At 41.5% G+C, this 22,521-nt stretch overlaps 3 protein-coding genes across 3 annotated transcripts; 2 read left to right on the forward strand and 1 right to left on the reverse strand.

The window, feature by feature from the left end:
• Positions 1-6,220: 6,220 nt before the first annotated feature.
• On the forward strand, positions 6,221-8,532 carry saxo4 (stabilizer of axonemal microtubules 4). The gene is made up of 11 exons (XM_067235581.1): positions 6,221-6,335; positions 6,514-6,631; positions 6,744-6,888; positions 6,999-7,059; positions 7,148-7,248; positions 7,371-7,436; positions 7,652-7,738; positions 7,872-7,943; positions 8,088-8,182; positions 8,266-8,367; positions 8,471-8,532. The coding sequence occupies exons 1-11, from the start codon at positions 6,221-6,223 to the stop codon at positions 8,487-8,489; spliced, it is 981 nt and encodes a 326-aa protein (XP_067091682.1). The 3' UTR covers positions 8,490-8,532.
• Positions 8,533-10,791: 2,259 nt separating this feature from the next.
• Positions 10,792-12,164, reverse strand: LOC136942496 (leucine-rich repeat-containing protein 10B). Its single transcript, XM_067235408.1, has one exon. The coding sequence runs from the start codon at positions 12,162-12,164 to the stop codon at positions 10,950-10,952; it is 1,215 nt and encodes a 404-aa protein (XP_067091509.1). The 3' UTR covers positions 10,792-10,949.
• Positions 12,165-17,266: 5,102 nt separating this feature from the next.
• fads2 (fatty acid desaturase 2) lies at positions 17,267-20,292 on the forward strand. Its single transcript, XM_067233920.1, has 12 exons — positions 17,267-17,482; positions 17,711-17,821; positions 18,009-18,206; positions 18,276-18,377; positions 18,510-18,635; positions 18,932-18,992; positions 19,098-19,174; positions 19,271-19,368; positions 19,472-19,568; positions 19,656-19,735; positions 19,999-20,124; positions 20,241-20,292. The coding sequence occupies exons 1-12, from the start codon at positions 17,267-17,269 to the stop codon at positions 20,290-20,292; spliced, it is 1,344 nt and encodes a 447-aa protein (XP_067090021.1).
• Positions 20,293-22,521: the final 2,229 nt, after the last annotated feature.

Genomic DNA, 22,521 nt, shown 5'->3' on the forward strand with positions numbered 1-22,521 from the left:
ACACATAACCCTATAAAGAGTATATTAAAACAAGCAATATGAGCATCTTCTTTTGAAAGTGTGGTTGGTAGGACTGGTACAACTTGGATTGTGCCACGCCTCCTACCTCCTACGTAATACATGGTATACAAGAACAGCATAAAATATGTTTCATGCCATTATCTTCCAACAGAAGCTCCCTTTTCTCTTTCTCTGCCTGCTCGCTGGGGACAGAGAAGAGTGGAGGCCCCAGTTTATCAGTTCCAAAATGTCCCAGTGCTTGTTTACCAGTCCTGTTTTGAACCCAGATTTGTACCCGAAGAAGTGAAGAACAGTACTTTTCTTCCCAGTGTAGTGACAGCCGGTGAACAGGAGAGTTTATCAATGTCAGACCGCTTGGAGACACTGCTGGTCCAGACCAGAACACTCACGCTATGACCCACACAGCAACTACCCCCTGCGCTATCCTACAGGAAGGTCAGTGGACGCAGCCCCTCCTCCTTTCCGTAATCTCAACTTTGTGAGCGAGTCCCAGGAAGCAGGCCAGTCACACGAACACGCACAATGACAAAATAATGTTGTCATTATTATTATAAAATCTTTGTGGGTTATGGTAAGGTTTCAGGGAGAATAACATCAGCAAAATAATTAATTAGAAAGAACATTATGAAGACATGTACCATTACTACACAAAGGGAGGTGGTATCATCCTGAACATTTAATTAAATTAAACTTCAAGTGTGTCACTTCAAGCATTTGGGATGTAAAACATAACACTCCTATCTCTGCCCTTTCTCTCTCTTACCTTGACCCACCTCCTGAACAAAGAGTGCTCTAACTTTCAACACAATTGTGATGTGAACAATCTGATTTCATGTATTTATTTATGTATTTTTGCCAACTTTGTATAGTGTATAAATATCTATAAATATATGAAAATGACAGTACTGTATAGATTTTAGCTGCCTGGTAAAGGTTAATAGTATATACTTGGTAGACTAAAATAAAAAAAGCGTATAGAGCCGTTCAAAACCCAGTTATTGAGAATATACGTTCTGTATAGTCTGGTGCCACCGGTTCTTTTGCAATTCTATTTTTTGTTGTTGTTTTTTTTGTATCATCCAGTGGCAACCAAAGTGTGTGTTATTTCTTGTTTTTGTTGGTTTGTTGTTTTTTCTTGACAAGACACAGCCAGGTTCTGGCAGCCAGGAGAGTGCATCGGAACGCAGAATGGAACCCTGTGGCATTGTTACTGTGGAGGTCTGTCTGTCTGTCTGTTGATCTGTCTGTCCATGGTAGTGCTAGTGCTCGTTATAGCTGCTTGTACCTCACCCTTAGTTCTCACTAGTGCTAGTCCTGTCATGTGATGCAACAAACGTTTAATATGTGGGTTGACTGTGTGCTGAAGCTGACAGATGCTCTCTCTCACTCTCTGTCCTCCTCCTGTCCGTCCGTCCTGCTCCTGTATAATCCCTCCCAGTTCAGTATAGATTTACACTTAGTACATCACACTGGTCATTTGATCTCCCACTGAACTGTAACTAAACATATATTGCAGTAGCCCTAGCTAATTATTGAGTAATCCATGCTTTCTCATCTGTGTTTGACCCCACACATCCTTTGACACTTCCTGGTTGCCTCCCCTCCTCATCCCTAGCCTGGGATTAGAACCCTATCCATTAAGATTCGCAGCACACAATGAGGCCCTTGCATTCTCTGACAACATGCGTCAGAGAATGATTGAGTATATGGGACTATTTACACTGGGAAAGAGTTAAACTTAACATCACAGCAGGTACGTTGTCCAACCTGGTGCCCCGGCCCAATGTTTGTCTTCCTGAATTATGAACCCATATAGGACCCAGCCCAAAGCTCTCCATTACCCTTCCCCTCCTCTCTATTCCCTCCCAGGAGAAAGGCAGCTGTCAGTCCTATGTGCAGAAACAGTAAAAGTGTCCACAACAAGATGGCAAGTGACCATTTTTGACTCCAGGCAAAATGTTGTGGCGCCCCACGACCATTCCCAACTTTACACATCTTCTTACAACATATGTGACCGTAGCCTTAATGATTGGCCCAATTATGTCAAACACTCCGGAGTGGGACCTGTATTTGCAATAAAAAATCACCCTCCTCTTTTAAATTGCTTACACTGAGCTCTAGTGTGTTGCTTGGTTGTGCTGTACATATCAGTGTAGTGGTTTGTCCATGTCTGTGTGTTAGGATTAGTACTGGGTTCTTGCTGGGCTGGCCCCATAGACTCCCTTCCCCTTCTTCGTCTCCACATTTTCAACAAACAACAAACTTCAAACATTCCATTCGGTAGCGAGAACCACGTAGAGGCTTTTGGGCTTTACAAAGACCGGGGAGGAAGCTGAACTACAGCCATACATCGCCACGGTGATGATAATGAACACACCTTGTTGTGTTCATCCCCGTTCCCTTCTGTCATCCTTATGACAAGCAAACTCAGAGGAGCCTTAGACATGCCTCTCCGGTCCTCTAACCCCGCCCTTGCCCTGACCTCATTGGCTCCGCAAGGCCACTGTGTCACCTGGTTTGGAGGGTCAGGGGTGAGGTAGGGGTGCGAGAGCCCTGGGAAAGGGGGGCGCGGAGAGGCCTGTCTCTATGGCGACATCCTTCGACAGGAAGGGGGTGTGGGAAAACATCTTGAGGTCAAGCCCGGTAGCACTTTGGTTTTGCGTTCCATGTTTTAGAGCCTCTCCTGTTTTTTTGGCCGAGCGGACTGTGATCTTACTAGTTGATTTTCCTGTCCACCTACACCCATCTGTGTGATTGGGTGAGCTGTGTGGGTGGAGCCATGGAGCTGAGCTCTGATTTTGTTCCATATTAAAGAATCATTTTTACTACTTCTCTCACAGAGTCATTCATTTAGTTTGTGTGTAAGCTTCTCAAATACTTACGACATGAATTTATAACATCGACTTGTCAGCTCTCATTTGTTGTCAGCTAAAGAGTGCAATTTCCAAGGCTCACTGCCTTAATCTTCAGTGCAATCTTGCACCAATAATTTATCTGTGGCAGAAGACTTGTGGCCTATAATACCCCTTCCAGTAAGCTGGAAAATGAATCAGACTGTTTAACATATTCAAATGGTATTCATATGCACAGCCAATACAAAGATAAATACAGATATAGATAGACAGAATGGAATACATTTTCACATTTACCATCGTTTATATGGCATTTTGCAATCATCTCAGTAGCTGTGTGCATGTTCATTGTTTTAATCCATTAAGCATCCATTATTATATTCTTTTTTTTTAACTGATCCAGCGTGACATTCTCATCCTGTCTGGACATGGAATAATGCACATGAAATTTTACACTGAAGACCTGGTTACCCCTTCAATTTTGGTTGAACATTCCCTCTTTAGTATGGCATGCACAAAGCAAATTGAAAGCCAAAAAGGGAAAAGATGACTATGCAATTTACTCCAAGCTGTCTGTGCATGATTTGCCTATTAACTACAGGAGCAACGAGGGGAAGCTTTAACATGATAAGTCTCTGAATAGGCGGGAGAACAGAAAGTACCCCTGGGACCTGCTTCTGCTGTAAAGAAAGGCCACTTTACCCAGATCACTCTCTTTACGTTTCCCTAAATGTTAATTCTCCGGTGTTCAGGAAGATGAGGTACCATAAAGCCTATTAAAGTGACAGGGAAACGTAAACGGTCCTGTCTAGAGGGCTGGAGCTGTCACCCGACGGGCTCGCAGACGGAGAGACACCCAGCCAAGATCCCGCCGACCAGGGCGAGGGTGTTGTCCTTCTCTGAACTACAACAGACGGCTGCAGGCAAGCCAAGCGCATCACTCGACGGGAGACCCTTGCTTGCATCACGTCAGGCTATTTTTAGGAGCGCTCTGCCCACCTTTTTAGTCTCCTACACTTTGTCGCATCCTTCTCTCAGACCTTGCAGGTGTGAATGAGCGCATGATAGCAAGTAAAAAATATGACCACAGGGTTTACTTGGTAAAATCCATGGTCTGTCACAAATCCATCAACTGCCCATTCTGAGTTAGACCATGATGTAAGTAACAGTGAAGCACATAAAAAATATTAATACAGATTTATGTCTGAATTTATAATATTGACATTGAATACAATGGGAACAATGGGGAAAACCTTTGTCAATCTCAATAATCCAAACACTCCCATTCCAGTGATATGAAAGACATAATACGCATGTCCAAGTATTAATATTAAAAACCATGTTCGGTCTCTAGCACACAGAGAAACCAAGGATGTCTTCTTTTATTGTAAGGCACTGTTCAGTAGAGATGGGCACTGATGACTTGCAGTGCTGGGGGACTGATGTGGAAAGCAAAGAGAAAAGGATGTGACAGAAGCAGAGTGTCACAGTGAATCCGAGGGATAGAGTGGTATGAAAGGGAGAAGTGGAGATGAGAATCGACTCTACACATGTGTGGACATGAGTCCACTGTAGACTATGCCTGAGCAAATTATGTATATTTCCCATTTATCAGTCAGGTGGTCACCTAAAAAGATATCCCTTATGTTGAATTCAGTGGTATAGGATAAAGAGAACTGGACTTTTTGTTGGGTTTGTGTCCCTCTTTGCATTATGTCTTAACATAATAAATGCTTGACTTCGGACTCGTATTTTGCATGAATTCTGTTTTTTGAAGATTTCCACCTGCTGTAAATGATTTATTCTCTCCACTGTTCATCTTATTTAAGCCCTTCTGTGTAGATCAAACATAGGATTGTTTGTGAAAATGGTTTTGTACTGTAGTTCCTGGCCTCAATGGCCTTCAGGCAAGGTCTGTGGTCTGGGTGGGTGTGTGAGTAAGTGGGTGAGGGCGGGGTCTAGTTGCTCTCCTGGAGTCAGGCAATGAGGCTTTTCTACACAACATTCTCTCTGGCTCAGAAGAGGCTGATGTCGCCTCTCATCAATCTCAGACCAACCTCAACATGCCATTTCCCATAGAGGGGAAAAAGGAGTAAGACTGCCTTGATTTCCAAACAAGCAGTAATGAAACATATAGACCTTAAATAAATTATTCGATCCCAAATCAGTTTTTCTATAATTGTGGGACTGTTTATGGTGATTGTTGTTCATCAGCAAATTAATAACAATTACACTTGTTTGATTTGGGATTCCTTAGCTATAACTGCAAATGCAGTAGCACAATGACGTTTAATTAAATTGTTAATTTAAATTAAAAGCCATCACGTTTTTCAAATAAGTAAGGTGGGTAAAGACTGGACCAAGCTATGCAACTGTGGTAATATACTGCCATCTAGTGGTCATGATTAACCTACAAAGTGTTTATGAGCACACGGGAGTCTAACGATATTTGATGTCATAGTATCCATAGTGACCTAAGGAGCAGAGGGATAGTGTTGCTCACATTATTGTTCCCAATTGTTTTGTCTATCAACGACGTTACTTTGATACACCTACAGTTTTATTGTTTGTAAATGTTTTCTTTCTGTTTGTTGTTGCTTTCTTTGTTATGTTGCTATCTTGACTTGGTTAATATGTTGGTTACAAAATGGTGAACGAGGCTTGATTTTAAGGGACGTGGTTGATTGATTGATGTGATTGAATTATGACATTTTTACATTACAGGTTTATCATTTATTTTCCCTACTTCATATAATGAAAAAGAAAAGGTCATATTTTATTTAAAGTTACATTGAAGTGCAAGCAGTTGGCACATTCATGACCCTCACTTGTGACCTCATCTTGGTCGCATGCCCTCAAGTAAAATCTCCGTGGCAACAGTATCACTGGAGAACTTCGTGCCAGAAGCCCAAGCGGTGTAGACAGGTGCGCAATGTCAGACCGACTTTAAAGCCAGGTAAGGCGGAAGATAAGTGCTTAGTACAACAGCATGATAGGGTCCGGTTGTATGGCTAAATGCACATTTTTATTTCATAAAAAAACATTACATTCATTTATCGATTACAAGAAAATCTAGCATTGTGACATAGCTAGTCTAATGACTTTAAGCTATATTGGCGACTGTACAAAGTCGCAAAGTCTTCATAACAGTAGCTACTAGTAGCTCTAGCCTCTACAATTATTCACAATGCCTGTTGGTTGTTTAGAGTGTTTGCATTCGTCAATATGTTATAAGACATATTCAGTTTACTGCTGGTCTCATCTTATTTACAGTACAACCCTAGTTCCTAGGGCTTTAAACCATTCATCACTGTTGTTAGAGGTGGTTTCCATCACACCAGTCACAGATGGGTGGCCAGGTGGAGATAGCCAGACTTTCTCTGGGAGGAACTGGCAGCCCAAGGGGCAGACTGACCAATAACTCACTCAACCTTTACTGCACTTCTTATAAGGACTCCTATGGTGAGGAAATAGCTTGACTGCAATGACTTGTGTTACAATAACACCGGTTTTGTAGCTATCTATAGTCACAAATGGATACTCTTATTATTATTATGGTTTCACTATGCTCCATCAAAGCAAAGCTAGTTAAGCTAAGCTAAGAATAAAGTATACTTTCTTCATGGTGTGCCACAAACAGACAAGGAAGGATTTGTCCCAATTTTGGGATGTAGCCATGGAACGGGCTACTCTGCTAATCTAAGACCAGCTTTTTCCTACAGCCCCAGTCTGGACTACACTGACAACCCTCAGCTTGGGTAAGACAGGGTCAGGACTGTGCGTGCTGGACAGAACTTCTGGAAATAACTGATTATCATCTATATTGAATGTATCAACATGATACATTAATAGTATGTTTTCATTTTACAGGCATTCTCTGTTGAACAGTTTTCAATCACAGACCAAGCGGCATTTCAAGCCTTTCATTGGCCTTACTGGGTGTGAGGCTGTGTCCCGCCCCAGTGGCAAAGTAAGAGAGAGTGGCTACTTGCAGCACATGACTAATCCAAAACAGGTACATCAAGAGAGAGAGAGAGCAAGCAGGATAAAGATTGAATGGTAGAAAAAAAAGAAGTTGGAAACGCATCCTAATTGGCTATGCTTTATTCTACATTTTTGTCCCAGAATGCATTTCTGCAGACAGAATATGAGAAGAGCTTTGTGCCTCATCGTCCTCAACCACCAGGTACACTGAAGCGTACACTGTGTTTTAAACCTTGAGTCATGATCTTTTGTGGCAACGTGTAAATGACTCATTTGAAATCCCGCGTCAGTTTCACAGAAACACCAGATAGTGGGTGTCAAGGAGGAGAGTGGCTTCACCGAGGCAGTAGATCTTCAGTTAAACACGTTTTTACCTCACAACTGCTATATGGTTCGTAGTGGGCTTAAATTGACATTTTGGTGTCATCCAGACAGAATTTAGGTTTCTGGTCAGAAAAAAGAATAGCCATATATTACTTTGCCCTGTTGTCATTATACTAGCCTTTCTAACAGGGTGATCCTCGCAAGACCAAACACTCTGTGATGAAAACCGACTTCCTGCCGATAACCTTTCTTCAGGTCGGCATCTCATTTCCTCCAACGTCCTTCTTCTCAACCTTTATCTTAGAAGATATTTTTTCACACTCACAACTGCATTCTTGTAGTATACACAGGATATATATATATATATATATATATATATATATACATTTATGTGTTTGTCTCAATGAAGGTTAAGGTCATTGGTCAGCCTCTAAAGGTTTATATAATCTGTATCCTTGAACATGCCCCAGGGCTCTGATGCATTACCCAGGCTGATCAACCGAGCCCAGAGAGAAACAGCCTTCACCCGAGACAGCCTGGATCCCTTGGCCTGTCCAGTATGTACAGCAGTCAGCTCTCCGTCCCTGATCACACGGCTCCCTGAACTTGTCTACTTGTTGCTGGTAATTGGAATTACAGAGAAAATATAAGATGTAAAATGACTTCTTGTATCCCTCACATTGCAATCAGGCCTCCCTGCTACCGTCCTCACGCCCTCCGAAGGCAAGTTCACCAACTCAGATGAAGTCCGTTGGGACTAAGGTAGGAAGGGTTTACGCAGCCTCCATGTAAATGTTTGGGAGAAGCAGCATTTGCACTTGCGGCCATAATATGAATCATTCAACATATGCTTTTCAGTGGCTAGTCAGAATTCTGAAACATTGAATTATATTATTTTGTTTACAGGAGCCATCAGGCTTTATTCTTAACCCTCCTGACTTAACAACCTCGCCCCTCACACTACGTGATTCTTCACGTTTCTTAACTCACTACCAGAGCAAGTGAGATTTTGTTCAAAGTCAATTTCTTTTTCCATGCAGTTGGTTGACATAAGGAATTTGTAACATAGCTATATATTTTCCAGGTTTTGTGACGTTTCTGCATTAAGAAATCAGAGGACTGGCTGGATGACAGGAGGCATACAAAAGCGTAGAAGCGATGGCTATACAGGGCGAGACACTGACAGGTGCTGTGGTTGTGTTTTAATGCTCACACACATTAGCTCTTTAATTGAATCCACTCAGTCCTATTTATGTTTTCCTTGATCTAATATTACATCTGTTTTACAGGTTCAACCTTTGGGGATAGAGACACAACTATCAGACCAAAAAGTAACAAAATTCATATCAGGCCGCCATTTTAGTGTGTATCATCATCGGCCTATTGAAGATGTCCATACTTACGTGTTATCAATAAAAAAATCAGTTTTCCTTCTATCACATTATACCGCCCATTCTGTTCTGAATTTTCAAGTTATGCATGTAATAGTAAAAAGAAAAAAATATTCAAATATTTTTGTCTGAATACCTCGAATGCAACTTGAGAGACCTACTTATCTTAAGATCTCAAGTAACAAAATAACATTCATAAAGTTTTTGATATTGAGCAACCGTATGCTTGATTGTAACTCTGTGATGGTGAATGGTTATTTCCGTCAGCTGACTGTCAGACCATTCTTTACAATGGCCAGTGTGGCAGTTATAAGAGTGTGAGGCAGCCATGAAAGAAATGAAGTATTGTTGTTTCTATGGCCTTGACCTACGGAGAATGAAAGAAGTGTAAACTAACGAGCAAAATTATTATATTCAGACACATTTGCAGCATAGATTCTCGTACATGTTTGGTATTCGTCAAAGTGTTTGGCCTCCTAGTCACAGCTATGGAATGAAGAGCAGAATGCCAACCCTGTTTAGTTTCATGCTTTAGTAACGTCATAGCATGTGTCAAGCTCTACAAGTTGACATGGCATTGATCTCATTCTCAAACAGTGCAGTAGTTTTATGTATCTACTGAAGTAAAACAAACGTAGTCCCACTGTGTCAAAACACAAGACACATAAAACCTTACTCAAGGCCTGCACAGCTTTGTTTCCATTCAGCTGGTGATGGATGATAGAACATTTGTTTAATGAGTTTTTGCAGTGCCTTTCTAGACATGAAGAGGGAGTCACGTGGCTGAGCGGTGAGGGAGTTGGGCTAGTAAGCTGAAGGTTGCCAGTTCGATTCCCGGCCGTGTAAAATGACGTTGTGTCCTTGGGCAAGGCACTTCACCCTACTTGCCCCGGGGAGAATGTCCTTGTACTTACTGTAAGTCGCTCTGGATAAGAGCGTCTGCTAAATGACTAAATGTAAGTAAGGACCACGAAGATAACTTATCCTGATTGAAAACGTATAAGTAAATGGGACAGTAATCTGAGAGGACCCTTATAAATGAATAGGGAGTGTAGGTTTCATTAAATAGTAAACATTTCTATTATGAGCAGATAAAGACTTTACAATTGTTGTCTGAGGACAGACACAGACTGGAGGCTCTCGAGATGACTGCCTCTGTTGTCTCACATGACTCTACTCATTAATATTTCATCTATTGGATAAATAGTTTACACTTCCAATGAGATGTGAGACACTGAAGACTGAAATAAGGGAACAGCAGGACACAATGACACGTCATCGATATGAATACACAGGCAGAGAAGGTGTAACATGGGACTGAGAGGTCGAACTAGAAAGATCTGTGAGTGCTTGAGGGAAACCATTATGACATAATAGTTGAGAAAGGTACTGACACAACTGAGGTCGGATGTGATTCTAGCTGACATAGGATTTCTCACGCTCCTTGGCTTTCCCTCCAAAAGATCCTTAAGTGACATTCCAACTTGTGTTATAAGCCTGTCCATTGACTTGCCTTTTATGGTCTGTTCCATCCCCCTACTTCTTTCTCACTCTCTTGGCACTGACGTGCTAAAAGGCCTGCTTACACTCCACGCTGACAAGAGAAATAGGTTGACTGTTTATGGTGTAATGATAATTTACAAATGATTGCAAAACATGCTCCAGTACAACAATCACAGTTAGTGTGGAAACATTATACAATTGTAACACTTACATTCCTAAACATATTCATATATACCTAAACAAGTGATAAGAAATAAAGAAATCCCTACATTGTGATTTCTACCACTTTAAAACATTTTAAATCATGTTTTTTCCCTTTTTATAGCAGAATTGTTAAAGGTTTCTTGCTTCGTCGAGCAGACGAATGATTGACACACACCTGGTAAACTCAATTACTGTTTAATGAGGCAAGATTAAGTTTCCTGTGCACACATCATGGAATTGACAAAGCAGTATCACATTGCAGTGAATGCATACTCTTTGTCCTCTTTTTAAAACACACACATGTGCACACACACAGTCACACACATGCAGTCACACACACACACAGCCACACACATGCAGTCACACACACACACAGTCACACACACCTACAGAGTCATCTGAGACTGGATCTGACATGCCAGTTTGCATCTGATTGAAATGGCAAAGATGTCCAGTTAAGAATTCTTCACAGATCAGTTAAAGATGTCAAATAAATTAATAATCCCAGTTTCCATGCGGCCATTCTGGCTCTAAAATATTTTCTACATAGTGTATTGCAATTGCGTACCCCAAACCAACAGTCTCATTTGATAATTACTGGTCCTGTATACTCTGTTCTCTGGGAGGAGGGGTAGATCATATTGGGGTGAAAGGTTTTGGAGGGGAGGAGTCACTGCTGCACCCGCCTCTCTCGATGTTGTAGCTCCTCCTCCTCCTCATACTCATAGTCCATCTCACCTCTTTCATACTCCAGCCCTCCTCCTTCAAACTCAAAGCCCTCCCCCTCGTAAATGAGCTCCTCCCTTTCATATTCCAAGCCGTCCTCGTCATATTCAAGTTCATTGCCATCGTAGTCTGTAGACGGCCTTTCAAAATCCCCTTCGTCGTCCTTCCTCTCTGAGTCCCCTTCTTCCTCTTGTCCAACCGCTACCAGTAAGTCATCAGCAGTACGACTAGGGGCCGAGCAGCTGTTTTTCAGGATGCCGTGAATCACTGGCTCCTCCTCCCCCGCCAAGGCCAGCTCCTCCGCCTCCCTCGCTTCAGCTAGTGCCTGTTCCTTCCAGTATTCCCGGTCCTGCATGGCCTCCTCCGCCCCCTCCCCTACCAGGACCACCTCCTCGCCCACCCTGGGAGGGCCCTCCACTGGGTTGTGGTCGTAGGAGAACAGGCGAAGGGCAGGGAGGCGCTTCAAGCTGGGGAACTCTGTGATCTTATTCTTATCCAAGTCTAATATCTCCAGGCCCTCCATGCGCAGCAGGACTCTGGGGAATTCGTCAAAGCGGTTCCCATACAGCCATAACCCCCTTAAAGCCTCCATGCGCCACAGGTCTGAAGGTAGCGTACGTAACCGATTGTCCCCCATCTGAAGAGAGCGGAGGTGGGGCAGGTCAAAAAGCTGGCGAGGGAAGCGTTGGAAGTAGTTGCTTTCCATCCACAAGCAGCGTAACCTCTGGAGGTTGCGCAACTCTGGGGGGAGGCTGATCAGCCGGTTGCTGCCCAGGTAGAGGCGTGTGAGGTTACTCAGCTGGCAGACAGCCAGCGGCACATCCTCCATCTTGTTGAAGTCCAGGGCTAGGATCCTCAAACCCTTTAGCTGGGTGATGCTGTCGGGTAAAGTGCGAAGGCTGTTGCCACAGACATACAGTTTCTCCAAGTGTTCTAGTCCACATACACGTAAGGGTAAGCGACGGAATTTACGGTAGCTCAGGTCCAACACAGGGTCTCCACTGGTCAACAACTCCTCCACTCCAAGAGGCAGCTCCACCTCCTCCTCTTCCTCCTTCTTCTTCTTCTTCTCCTTCCTCTCGGTTATGTGGACTGTCTCGCCGTCCGTCTCCTCCTCCTTCTCTTCCTCCTCCTCTTCCTTTCTGGAGGAGTTCCCCATGTTGTGACCTGCCAGCCCCTCACTCCAGGGTGAGTCAGGATGGGGTCAGGTGATGAGGCAGTGCCTGTGGCTGCTCAGCCCTGAGTCTGCAGGCTTGGATCTGGAGCAGAAACCCTGTCACAGGACTAACAGCACTGGAGTGCATGGTGGTCCCAGAGTGCCTATCACTCCCAGAAGAGCCGTGGAGCCATAACAAGTCTTCTCAGCACCCACATTTGAGCTATTTAAAATGTTTTAAATTCGCATTTTTTTATTTTACTTCTGACTGCCATATGTTCATTATAATTGATGACAATCTCAATTAGAATTGATGAAAACCTGAGTAATAGTTTAAGTAATGTCGATAATAATAGTAGTAGTAGTAGTAGTAGTAGTAATAGTAATAATAATAGTAGTTGTAGTAATAAGAAGAAGAATCAATAAAATAGAGATCGATTTTGAAATCAAAAACGGTCTGTTGATGTGTGTCTGGAAGCCATCCGCTACTGTCACCGGCAGAAGGTAATGCTTCCGAAGCTCTGATAAAAACTTCGAACTTCGCGCATCCTATTTTTATCTGGCTCGCGTTTGTTTCTTACCCGATACAACTTTTGGATATGTTTGTCAATTATCCTTACAAAACAAAGGACTGTAGCAGACCCAAAATGTAGTTTAGTTTTTCCACGGTAGTTCCACGCCACTGTGTCACCTGTTCCGTAGGCTCAAGACGATCTAACCAAAAAGGCGACGGATGTTCTGCGCATCCAGCTGACAGTTCTCCTCTGTGTCTGTCGAGGCCGGCGCGCAGGCTACGCAGCTCAGTGACCTGGCCAGCGGCAAAGTGAAACAGTAAAGAGAAGTCCACTTTTGTAGCGTAGGCAATAGTGGCGCTGGTGACGCTGTTACGCACTATCTCGTTCAGTTGATAATATTTATTTCTCGGTTTCCTATAGTCTCTGCTCTTTCAAGTAAGTCGTTTTCATCTTCCGGTAAACTGTCCGTCACTGTCCACTCTTCGCTGATGGGCAAACGAGAGGTTTCACCTCTTTGCGGTCGTAGATTTGCGTAGGCTACAATGTTGCCTAGGACTGTACCCCTTCCCTAGCAACCGGAACAGGGACATTTTGAGACACGTAAATCACATGATACAGGGAGAGAGAGGGAAAGTGGGGGCCGAGGAGAATTGGCAGCCCCTGTGATGAGATATACAGTAGCTACTGTAGGAAAGGGTATCAACCACATAGTTTAATGACGAAATCTATTTTTGGGCCTATATAAAGTCTTTACAAGGAGTTTTGCATAGTCATTATTTAATATATTAAACGATTGCCTGTTTAGCCTATGCGATTACCACAGTAGTGTACAGCCTACGTCAATGTATCTCAAATATAAGGGCAATATAATTTTATACAACAGTGGCAGTGTCGCAGTAGGCAATAGGACAAATTAGGTAAAGACAGTAGACATTGACTCAACTGGTGCATGCAGTCTTTAAAGCATACGGAGCTAAGAATTGCGATATACTTTTGCCTTTCAAAACCAGAGAGTTAGACTATGGATGTCCTAGAATAAAACCGGAAAATGGGATCTGATTCACAACAGATGAGTCTTTAAATCCACCAGCAAGGGATATTTGTTTTTGTTATGAATCACAAAATTATTTAGTGGCTTAAATATTCTCATAATTGTCAATTTATTAACAACAATTATAGTTGCTTGCTATGTGCTATAACTTTCAGTTTACCAGCTCTGCTGTAAGATGAGATGTAATAACTGTACATAGAGATGGGAAAACCACTGATAAGCACTTGTGATGACATATCTTCAATGCATTTCATTCCTAAGTCCCTCACCACTTATGCTGCAAAATGACAGTTAGCTAATGCGGATAAGCCCAAATTCTTTGAACATGCAGTTCAGGATACAAAAAAGAATGTGATTTGACAAAAACGAGGTGTCTACCTGGTGAATCAGATGTTCTGTGTATTGAGACCTGCATATTCAAAATACTTGGTTGTAGACAATGACAGCCTTGTAAGACGTCTTTCATAAGGTCGATGGTGAATTTTTAAGTTTTCTTTGTAAACCGTATCCACTTCAACACTTCAATGTTGCTTTAATCATGACTTTAATGTTACAAAGCCTTTGTTGTTTTTATGCTTTGCTATTTGCATGTCATCTTTCACCAAATTGGTTTACCATGTCCTGTGCATCTGTATGGACTAATGGCCAACTATGTACGGGTCAGTATGTCTATAGCTGTGTTTGACTTCACATCTTAGATTAGGAAGAAATGCATCTGGACCATATATGACAAAGACCGACTTTTTGTAGTTATCTGCTTGCTTTTCTGTATACCAGCTGATGTATCTTATCTCTGTGTTTTAATCTGTGTTCACCCTTGAAACTGAGCTGTCTCCCTTCAAGAGACTGCAAAAGACCTTCCTGCCTGTTATCTTGTCATTATTCATGTTTGATGTTACATCTCTCAGTTGACTGACAAACGAATAGATCTCAGAACCTCAATGCCACACTGTTGGTGGAGACAGAACACTTTCTTCCACAGTGACAAGTGGCTATGATGAGCTTATACCAGATATAAGATAGTCCAGTAAATGCATACTCTCACAAAGCTTAGCACGGGAATGCAGACAAGCAGAGAGACAGTCAAAGGCAACACAGCGGTTGAGTATAATGCTGTCTGATATGAAGGGTACAAAAGTGCTGATTTGCAAATTGCGGCAAAGGACTGAAATGACCCTGAAAGAGCAACACGAACTGTGCTGTAAAACAGGCGGGGGACTTCAGGGGACAAACGAATGAGGGGGGAGAGGGGAGTGTTGGGTTCCCTTCCCCCTACAAAGCTGCAATGTCCATCTCTCAAAATAACTGTCACATACTGTACAGTACAGCACTGCAGATGTTACCCATTCACATGACTTATTGTATATTAACAATGAATTGTTTTTTGATACAGGAATGTATCAAATTGAGATTTTTTCGCTTGTTATCCTAATCTTTCCAACACCCACAGGACCAAAAATACTTACATTATATACTGAATGAGTAATGCATGATGCCTCTACTTAACATCACTGTTAATTTGACTGACGGCCCACCTTTTGAACAGCTTTGGCGCCATCTGCTGGTGTATCTGAGGGTTACATTATTTCAGGTACTAAATATTAATGAGGACCACACCATCTCTGTCCGTTTAAGATCGAGGGTGAATGAGGGTTTCATGCATATGGTTGAGTGACAATAATATGATTTGATTTATTTGATTTGACATTCAGGAACAAGTATCCCGCAGAACATTCTCGAACATTAAGAACCTGTTTCTGCAACAAGTAGCTATTTGAGCAAACAAACAAAGTCCAGAAAAAAGCTTAGGATCAGTTAACTGTATACAGATATATAATAATAATAATCATAAAATACAGTTTCAAATACTGCGGCACATAATGTAATAATAAAGTATTTCACAATAACTATATCCACATGTCCTAGACATTGTAATAATCATCAAAGGCATTTTACTAACTTAAATTTGGACAAATCCAGTCCAATAAAACAAAGACATGAGCTTGAAGGAAAGTTTTCAAGTTGTGTAAATTCATTACCAGATGGCCTGAGATACAAGTACATCATCCAAAGGCACTGTGAGGAAAAACAATAGGACCCATTGACTATGTAAAAGTGATCTTAAAAAAAATTTTTTTTACAAGACAACATGTTAAGGACTGCTGAAAGAAACTGTTGTAATTTTGCTACTGTGGGTTTACAGGGTTAATAGTTAAGTCAACCCACACCAGTGCTACAGTACATCACCTCCACTATCGCCAAAACACTTTCCCAGTCACTTTCATGCCTAATATATTTCAATGACGGACAGGTGCCATGATAATGAGATAATCATTGTTATTTACTTTACCTGTCAGTGGTCATGATGTTATGGATGACTGGTGCATACAGACGTCCACTTATTGCTAGTATCGCTACAAGTTCACATTAAATATGTTTTCCTTTTGTCCAGGACCACACCTGTCCAGCCTACTTGCCAATGCACCTGTCTATGTGTTGGTCTGCCTGCCTGTTGCCTGCCATACCCCACTGCTCTTCACTCTCTCACTCTCTCACTCTCTCTCTCTCTCTCTCTCTCTCTCTCTCTCTCTCTCTCTCTCTCTCACTCTCTCTCTCTCTCTCTCACTCTCTCTCTCTCTCTCTCTCTCTCTCACTCACTCACTCACCCACTCACTATTGGAATATAGGCCTACAGTTATTGCAACAAAAATAGGTAGGCTTATTAGTATCTAATTTAAATGTCTTACTAGTACAACCGAATTAGATACAAGTTACTATTCTAAGAGTTGTAACAAAAAATAGGAACTAGTATCAAAAACAAGTAGGCAACACGTTGAGGATTAAAGATGAAAACGGATTGCCATATCATATGCAATAGCTGGCTAAAGTTTTAGAACAGCCCATCCGCGTGCTCGTGTGCATCAACTGTACAAATTCGGATGTTTTTTATAAGCCAATTGCAAATGCCAGCAGTGTTAGAAATACGCGGATTGGACCAGGGACCCTCGAATGATCCGCTTGGAATTTGGATGAACTGTCTGTGCACGGTTCAGGCTATGAGACACTATGCAGAAATGTTAGTGAGAGACCGTTCTCATAGAATAGCGAGGCAAATCTTTTTGAATATTTATTGTATATTTGTGTGTACTTTAGAGTCAACGGCGTTGTGAGAGGTGCTAATATTGTTCTGCATGTATAGCCCAAATTACAGCATTTGTATTTGTTGAAATGGTACTATATTGGCTTTTTTTCTTTTAGAACACGGTTGATTGTAACGGATAGCTTGAAGACTATTTTTCATTAGGCTCTATTTTACTATTTTTACTATCTTTTTAAAAGAAGAAAGTATTGAGTTAAAAAATATCCCATCAAAATGTCGCGTCTCATTAATTGATGGATACATCAGATCACGCCATTTCATCTGATATAGGTGATCGTGCAGTCTGATATAGGTGAGACGTGCAGCTGCATCTGAAATATCTTGACTGACCTGCTGAGGACTGGTACGTTACCTCAGACCTGATCCAGTACGAGTAAGGATGGGTCTCGGGAAACATTTGAAAGACCCAGACTCCACAAACAATGACAAGCAAGGAGGTGGTAATGTCTTCACCTGGGAGGAGATACAGAGGCATACGAACAAGAATGATCAGTGGCTCGTCATTGACAGGAAAGTGTACAACATCACCAACTGGACCAAGAGGCATCCCGGCGGAATAAGGGTCATCAGTCACTATGCAGGACAGGATGCCACAGTAAATATGCTTCTTGATATTTGCAATGTTTTCATGCTTTATGTTGTGACCTGACATAGTTGTTGGCGTACAAGGTTAGAAAACAAATCTTCCATAAAACTCTTGTCCTGGTTGCACTCTTTGTAAAGATCAGTCTTTTTAGTCTGCAAATCTGTTTAGACTCATTTCAAAGCCATAGTATTTTAAACAGGATTAACCTGTGTTTTAATATATATCCCTGTTCTCTAGGAAGCATTCACGGCTTTTCATCCTGATTCAACCTTTGTGAGAAAATTTCTGAAGCCCTTGTTGGTTGGTGAGCTGTCAGCATCTGAACCCTGTCATGATCACGACAAGAGTGTGAGTCCCTGCAATGAAATACTGTAGATTCTGTACTGTATTAAACATGTGAAATTTCCCATGATTTATATCTTTAAGTCTTTCTTTCTGTCATCTGTTCCTCTCCCTCCTTACCCACTTCTTAACCCCAATCTTGTTTCCTCGATCCTCACTCAAACACTTGTTTTCTTTCTTTTATTCTATGCAGGCAACTATTGTTCAGGACTTCCGTAACTTGCGTGACCATGCAGAGAAAGAGGGGCTGTTTCAAGCCAAGCCTCTTTTTTTCTGTCTCCAACTGGGGCACATATTGCTACTGGAAGTCCTGGCTTTGCTGCTTCTGTGGACCTGCGAAACCAACTGGACTTCAACACTGCTTTGCTGTGTCATTCTGGCCACGTCCCAGGTAAAATGTCTCTATTATAGTAAGTCAGTACTATAACCACAAGCCATGCTGTTAATTGATTATTTTCAGTCCCAAGCTGGATGGTTGCAGCATGATTTTGGCCACCTGTCTGTCTTCAAGAAGTCCAGATGGAATCATTTACTTCAAAAATTTACCATTGGTCACATAAAGGTAGTGAACAATGACACATTTCTTCTAATTTATTAATGTCATGCATAAATGTTTTTTTTTATTCACCATTACCCATTAGTATTGCGTCCTCTAGCAGAGAAAATCTAGTGAACAAAACAATTGTGTTCAAAGGGAGCTTCTGCCTGCTGGTGGAACCATCGTCACTTCCAGCATCATGCCAAGCCCAATGTGATCCGTAAGGACCCTGACATCAACATGCTCCATATGTTCGTATTGGGAGACACACAGCCAGTGGAGGCAAGTATGTGATGTAATAGATTTAATAAATCTAGGAGTCAGGTGGCTGAGCGGTGAGGGAATCGGGCTAGTAATCAGAAGGTTGCTGGTTCGATCCCTGGCTCTGTCAAATGACGTTGTGTCCTTGGGCAAGGCACTTCACCCTACTTGCCTCGGTGGGAATGTCCCTGTACTTACTGTAAGTCGCTCTGGATAAGAGCGTCTGCTAAATGACTAAATGTAATAAATAGGAAAAATGTATCCCATAATACTTGGGCAGTAGAAAACGTGACCATCTGATTCTCCTTCCACTTTAGTATGGAATAAAGAAGCTCAAGTACTTGCCTTACAACCACCAACACAAATACTTCTTTTTCGGTAACCTTCTTATGTTGATGCTGTATGATTATATCTCTGTATTTTAGTGTCAAAGATGATCAATTTAAAAAATATCAACATTCAATTGTTTTCTCTTTCTCTCAGTTGGCCCCCCTCTGCTTATTCCAGTGTTTTTCCACATTCAGAACCTAAAAACTATGTTTTCACATCGGCTCTGGGAGGTGAGATTTAATGGCAACTGATGGGGATCATCATTTTATCATAGTTAATAACTGATTTCTTATAAAAATGTATGTCTCACCTGCTCTTCTATCAAGGACGTAGCCTGGTGGATAACCTTTCAAATTCGCTACTTCCTATGCTATGTTCCCTTCTTTGGTTTTCTTGGTTCAGTCCTTCTATTAAGCGGTGTCAGGTAAAGAATAATCTGAGATGTTCCTCATAGAATATTTAATACAGAACATTTCATATAAGAAATAATTGCAATGCAGTGATGGCCACATGCTTGATGTATGCAGGTTTCTGGAGAGCCACTGGTTTGTATGGGTGACACAGATGAGCCACATTCCAAAGGACATTGAATATGACAACCATCAAGACTGGCTGACCATGCAGGTACCATTGTCAGTGAACCCCACATGGATCAGTCTAGGTACATAACTGTGCATGTACATAATGTGTGCATTTCTCTTTTTGGTGTAGTTGAATTCCACCTGCAATATTGAGCAGTCAGCCTTCAATGACTGGTTCAGTGGGCACCTTAACTTTCAGGTTGAGCACCAGTAAGTGAAATGTTGTACAAATTTCCATACCAATATCAAAACTTCTGCTTGAAATTAACCTTATTATGATACAGCTGGTCATGTGGATCAAACATGGTGCCCTAGGTCATATGTTGCTAATAATGTCAAATAAATAATCTTTAACCCGGTTTTGTTTTGTTTATCTGGGAACCTCATACTGTAGTTATATTTAAACACTATAGTGTGAATGGGGTGCACATTTTGGATGTCATGTGTGGTCTCACTTTGTCTTTCTCTCTTAGCCTGTTCCCCACCATGCCCCGTCACAATTTCCATCGGATTGCTCCAATGGTGCGTGCTTTGTGTAAGAAACATGGCCTTTCCTACGAGGTCAAGACATTGGGACAAGGTTTTGCGGATGTTGTGAGGTAACAGTTTTACTTTTAACATACAGTACTTATTAGATACAGTATGCTTTAACAATACATGCACAATGCCTGTTGGTCCCTTGGACTCTAATAAAACTGACCTTTTGCCCTCCCAGATCACTGAAGAAGTCTGGGAACCTCTGGCTTGATGCTTATCTACATAAATGATGAGGAAATAACCGTCTGACAGACTTGAGTTGGTCACCAAAAAGTGAATTTTGTCATTCACTTGATACAGTTGATATTCTTATGCACATAAATGTGCTGTTTTTTGTCCCAATATTGACAGGGTGTTGCCTTAACTTGTATCTGTGAACTATTAACAGTTACCGTATGTGTGTAATTTTGGAGATGTCAATTTTTCTGTTAGAAAATGTACTTTTGAACAGTGGTCAAAGTGCAACCAATAAGATAATCCACAGCATGTTATTTAGCAGAAATCGGGGAACTCCCTCTGTGCGGTTCTACGCTTCGCCTAACTTGTAGGTGTAATTGTGGGGTGGGTTCTTTCTTTTGCAAAATCGAGCCCTGGATGGTTACTGAATAAACGTAAAATGACATAACGTTGTTTTGAAGGGAGAACAATGCTTACCCCTTGAACATATTTGTGTTAAAAAGGGGTCATAATCAAATATTTACGCATCTCTTATTGATAGAGCCCTTTGCTTTTGATGCAATCAATCGCGTGGTTAAGGAAAGGGTACAACAGGTGAAGACCATTTCCATGAGACACCTTTTAGACTGCACACACATCAGACCATCATTTCATGTGACAGATATTTCACAATTTACGGTCCGCTATTAGCCTACTACTCTACAATATTGTCATTCAGTTTATTTTTCTAGAACATTTCAAAATCGGTGTGAAGGTGCACTCATTATCTATATATTATAGCGCAAACATATCAAAGCTAAAGAGCACAATTCATTAAAACGTATAGCCTATATACACATTGATATGTAGGCCTATTGCACCATTCTCTATTACCAGAATTTGTGTTTTTGTACATGATATACATTTTTCTGTGCAAATGACTGAAAAAAGATATAAAACCCATGAACATTAATACACATAAATGTACTGCTGTATGCTCTTCAAATGTGCTATTCACAGTATAACTTTTTAAGTAGCCTACACCATCATCTATTTCACCCTCTACATGAGTGTTACATTAATGAATGCCAGAGCAGTGCACGGTCTCTGAAACCTTATGCTGGGTACACACTAAAATATTTTTGTAATCTTTTTAAGATTTTCAAAATGTGAGAGACCACAAACATGAGGACCAAAAACCCTAGACTTAACCGTTTTGCTCCCCCCCCCCACATCAGGATTTCTGAATATTTACGATAATAATATTGCGTTCAGGGCGGCTCTTAACACATCTCACACCAAGGGAACATCTGATAAGATAATCTGTAGAACCATCAAGATTATCGGGACATTGTCGGAAGGGGGAAAATCGACCCGATTATCCTGTGGTGTGTCCCCAGCATTAGCCAACGTCTATATTGAGCTTCAGTACTGTGTACACCCTGTGGTTGATTTACAGTCCACCATAGCAATCCATCTTTCATGAATCATAATTTGTGACATATCTTAGTATGATGAACACTGGTCCTTTAAGATGACTTCTTGGGTTGTGTCTACTGTACTTGGACAGAAAACATACCTGCCTGCCTGCCTAACTTCCTCTGCAATGGTGGTCTTTATCCGTTGGCTTATGACATCCACCACTTTATTGATTGTGTCTATTGACAGCAGGGTAATTAGAGGTCATCTGGCCTTTGCACCAGATTCATGCTGCTTCTTACTATTGTATATGCAACTGTATACATGCTGTTGGAGGCAAACATCATATTTGCTAAAGAATACAATCAATTCTAGGACATTGCCATGATTAACAGCAGCGTTTTCCAAGCTATAAGAAGCCTATATTTTATCTCTCCTGTAGCAAACTTTAATGACGTCCATTGACCTCATGTTTCCTCTTTGGCTCACTATGTAATGACATTTGGTTGCTGGTGTGGAAGGAAAAAAGAACCACTCAGTGTCTTTCTCGTTTGTATCAGCACACAGTGTGGCAATAATCAGAAATCTCCGTCCAGCCTTGTGGGTGGGGAGGCTGGAACACCAGGTGCTGGAACAACTTTCCGGAGAACCACTTTAGTGGTTACACAGAACAATAGTTGTATACCGAATCTGATACACGGTGATCATAGCACACACAAAGTCTATGTCTGTCATCTTCAAGTTCCATTAGTCCATCATAGTTCATTGAGTCAATAGGATTTTTACCTGACCTTTCATGCCTCATTTTCTGAAAGGTGGCCTAACCAAAGGTGCAAATGCCAAATAGAAAAAGATAGTTTTTTTTCACAGTAAGTTAACTGTTT

The sequence above is a fragment of the Osmerus mordax genome, chromosome 4 (assembly GCF_038355195.1).
Source record: "Osmerus mordax isolate fOsmMor3 chromosome 4, fOsmMor3.pri, whole genome shotgun sequence".
NCBI lineage: Eukaryota > Metazoa > Chordata > Actinopteri > Osmeriformes > Osmeridae > Osmerus > Osmerus mordax.

Coding starts and splice junctions, on each gene's coding strand:
- fads2 (XM_067233920.1), top strand. CDS start 17,267: ATGGGTCTCGGGAAACATTTGAAAGACCCAGACTCCACAAACAATGAC. Junction 18,207..18,275: donor TCATTCTGGCCACGTCCCAG/GTAAAATGTCTC, acceptor GATTATTTTCAG/TCCCAAGCTGGATGGTTGCA. Junction 19,175..19,270: donor TTTCACATCGGCTCTGGGAG/GTGAGATTTAAT, acceptor TCTTCTATCAAG/GACGTAGCCTGGTGGATAAC.
- LOC136942496 (XM_067235408.1), bottom strand. CDS start 12,164: ATGGGGAACTCCTCCAGAAAGGAAGAGGAGGAGGAAGAGAAGGAGGAG.
- saxo4 (XM_067235581.1), top strand. CDS start 6,221: ATGGGTGGCCAGGTGGAGATAGCCAGACTTTCTCTGGGAGGAACTGGC. Junction 7,437..7,651: donor TGCCGATAACCTTTCTTCAG/GTCGGCATCTCA, acceptor AACATGCCCCAG/GGCTCTGATGCATTACCCAG. Junction 7,944..8,087: donor TGAAGTCCGTTGGGACTAAG/GTAGGAAGGGTT, acceptor TTTTGTTTACAG/GAGCCATCAGGCTTTATTCT.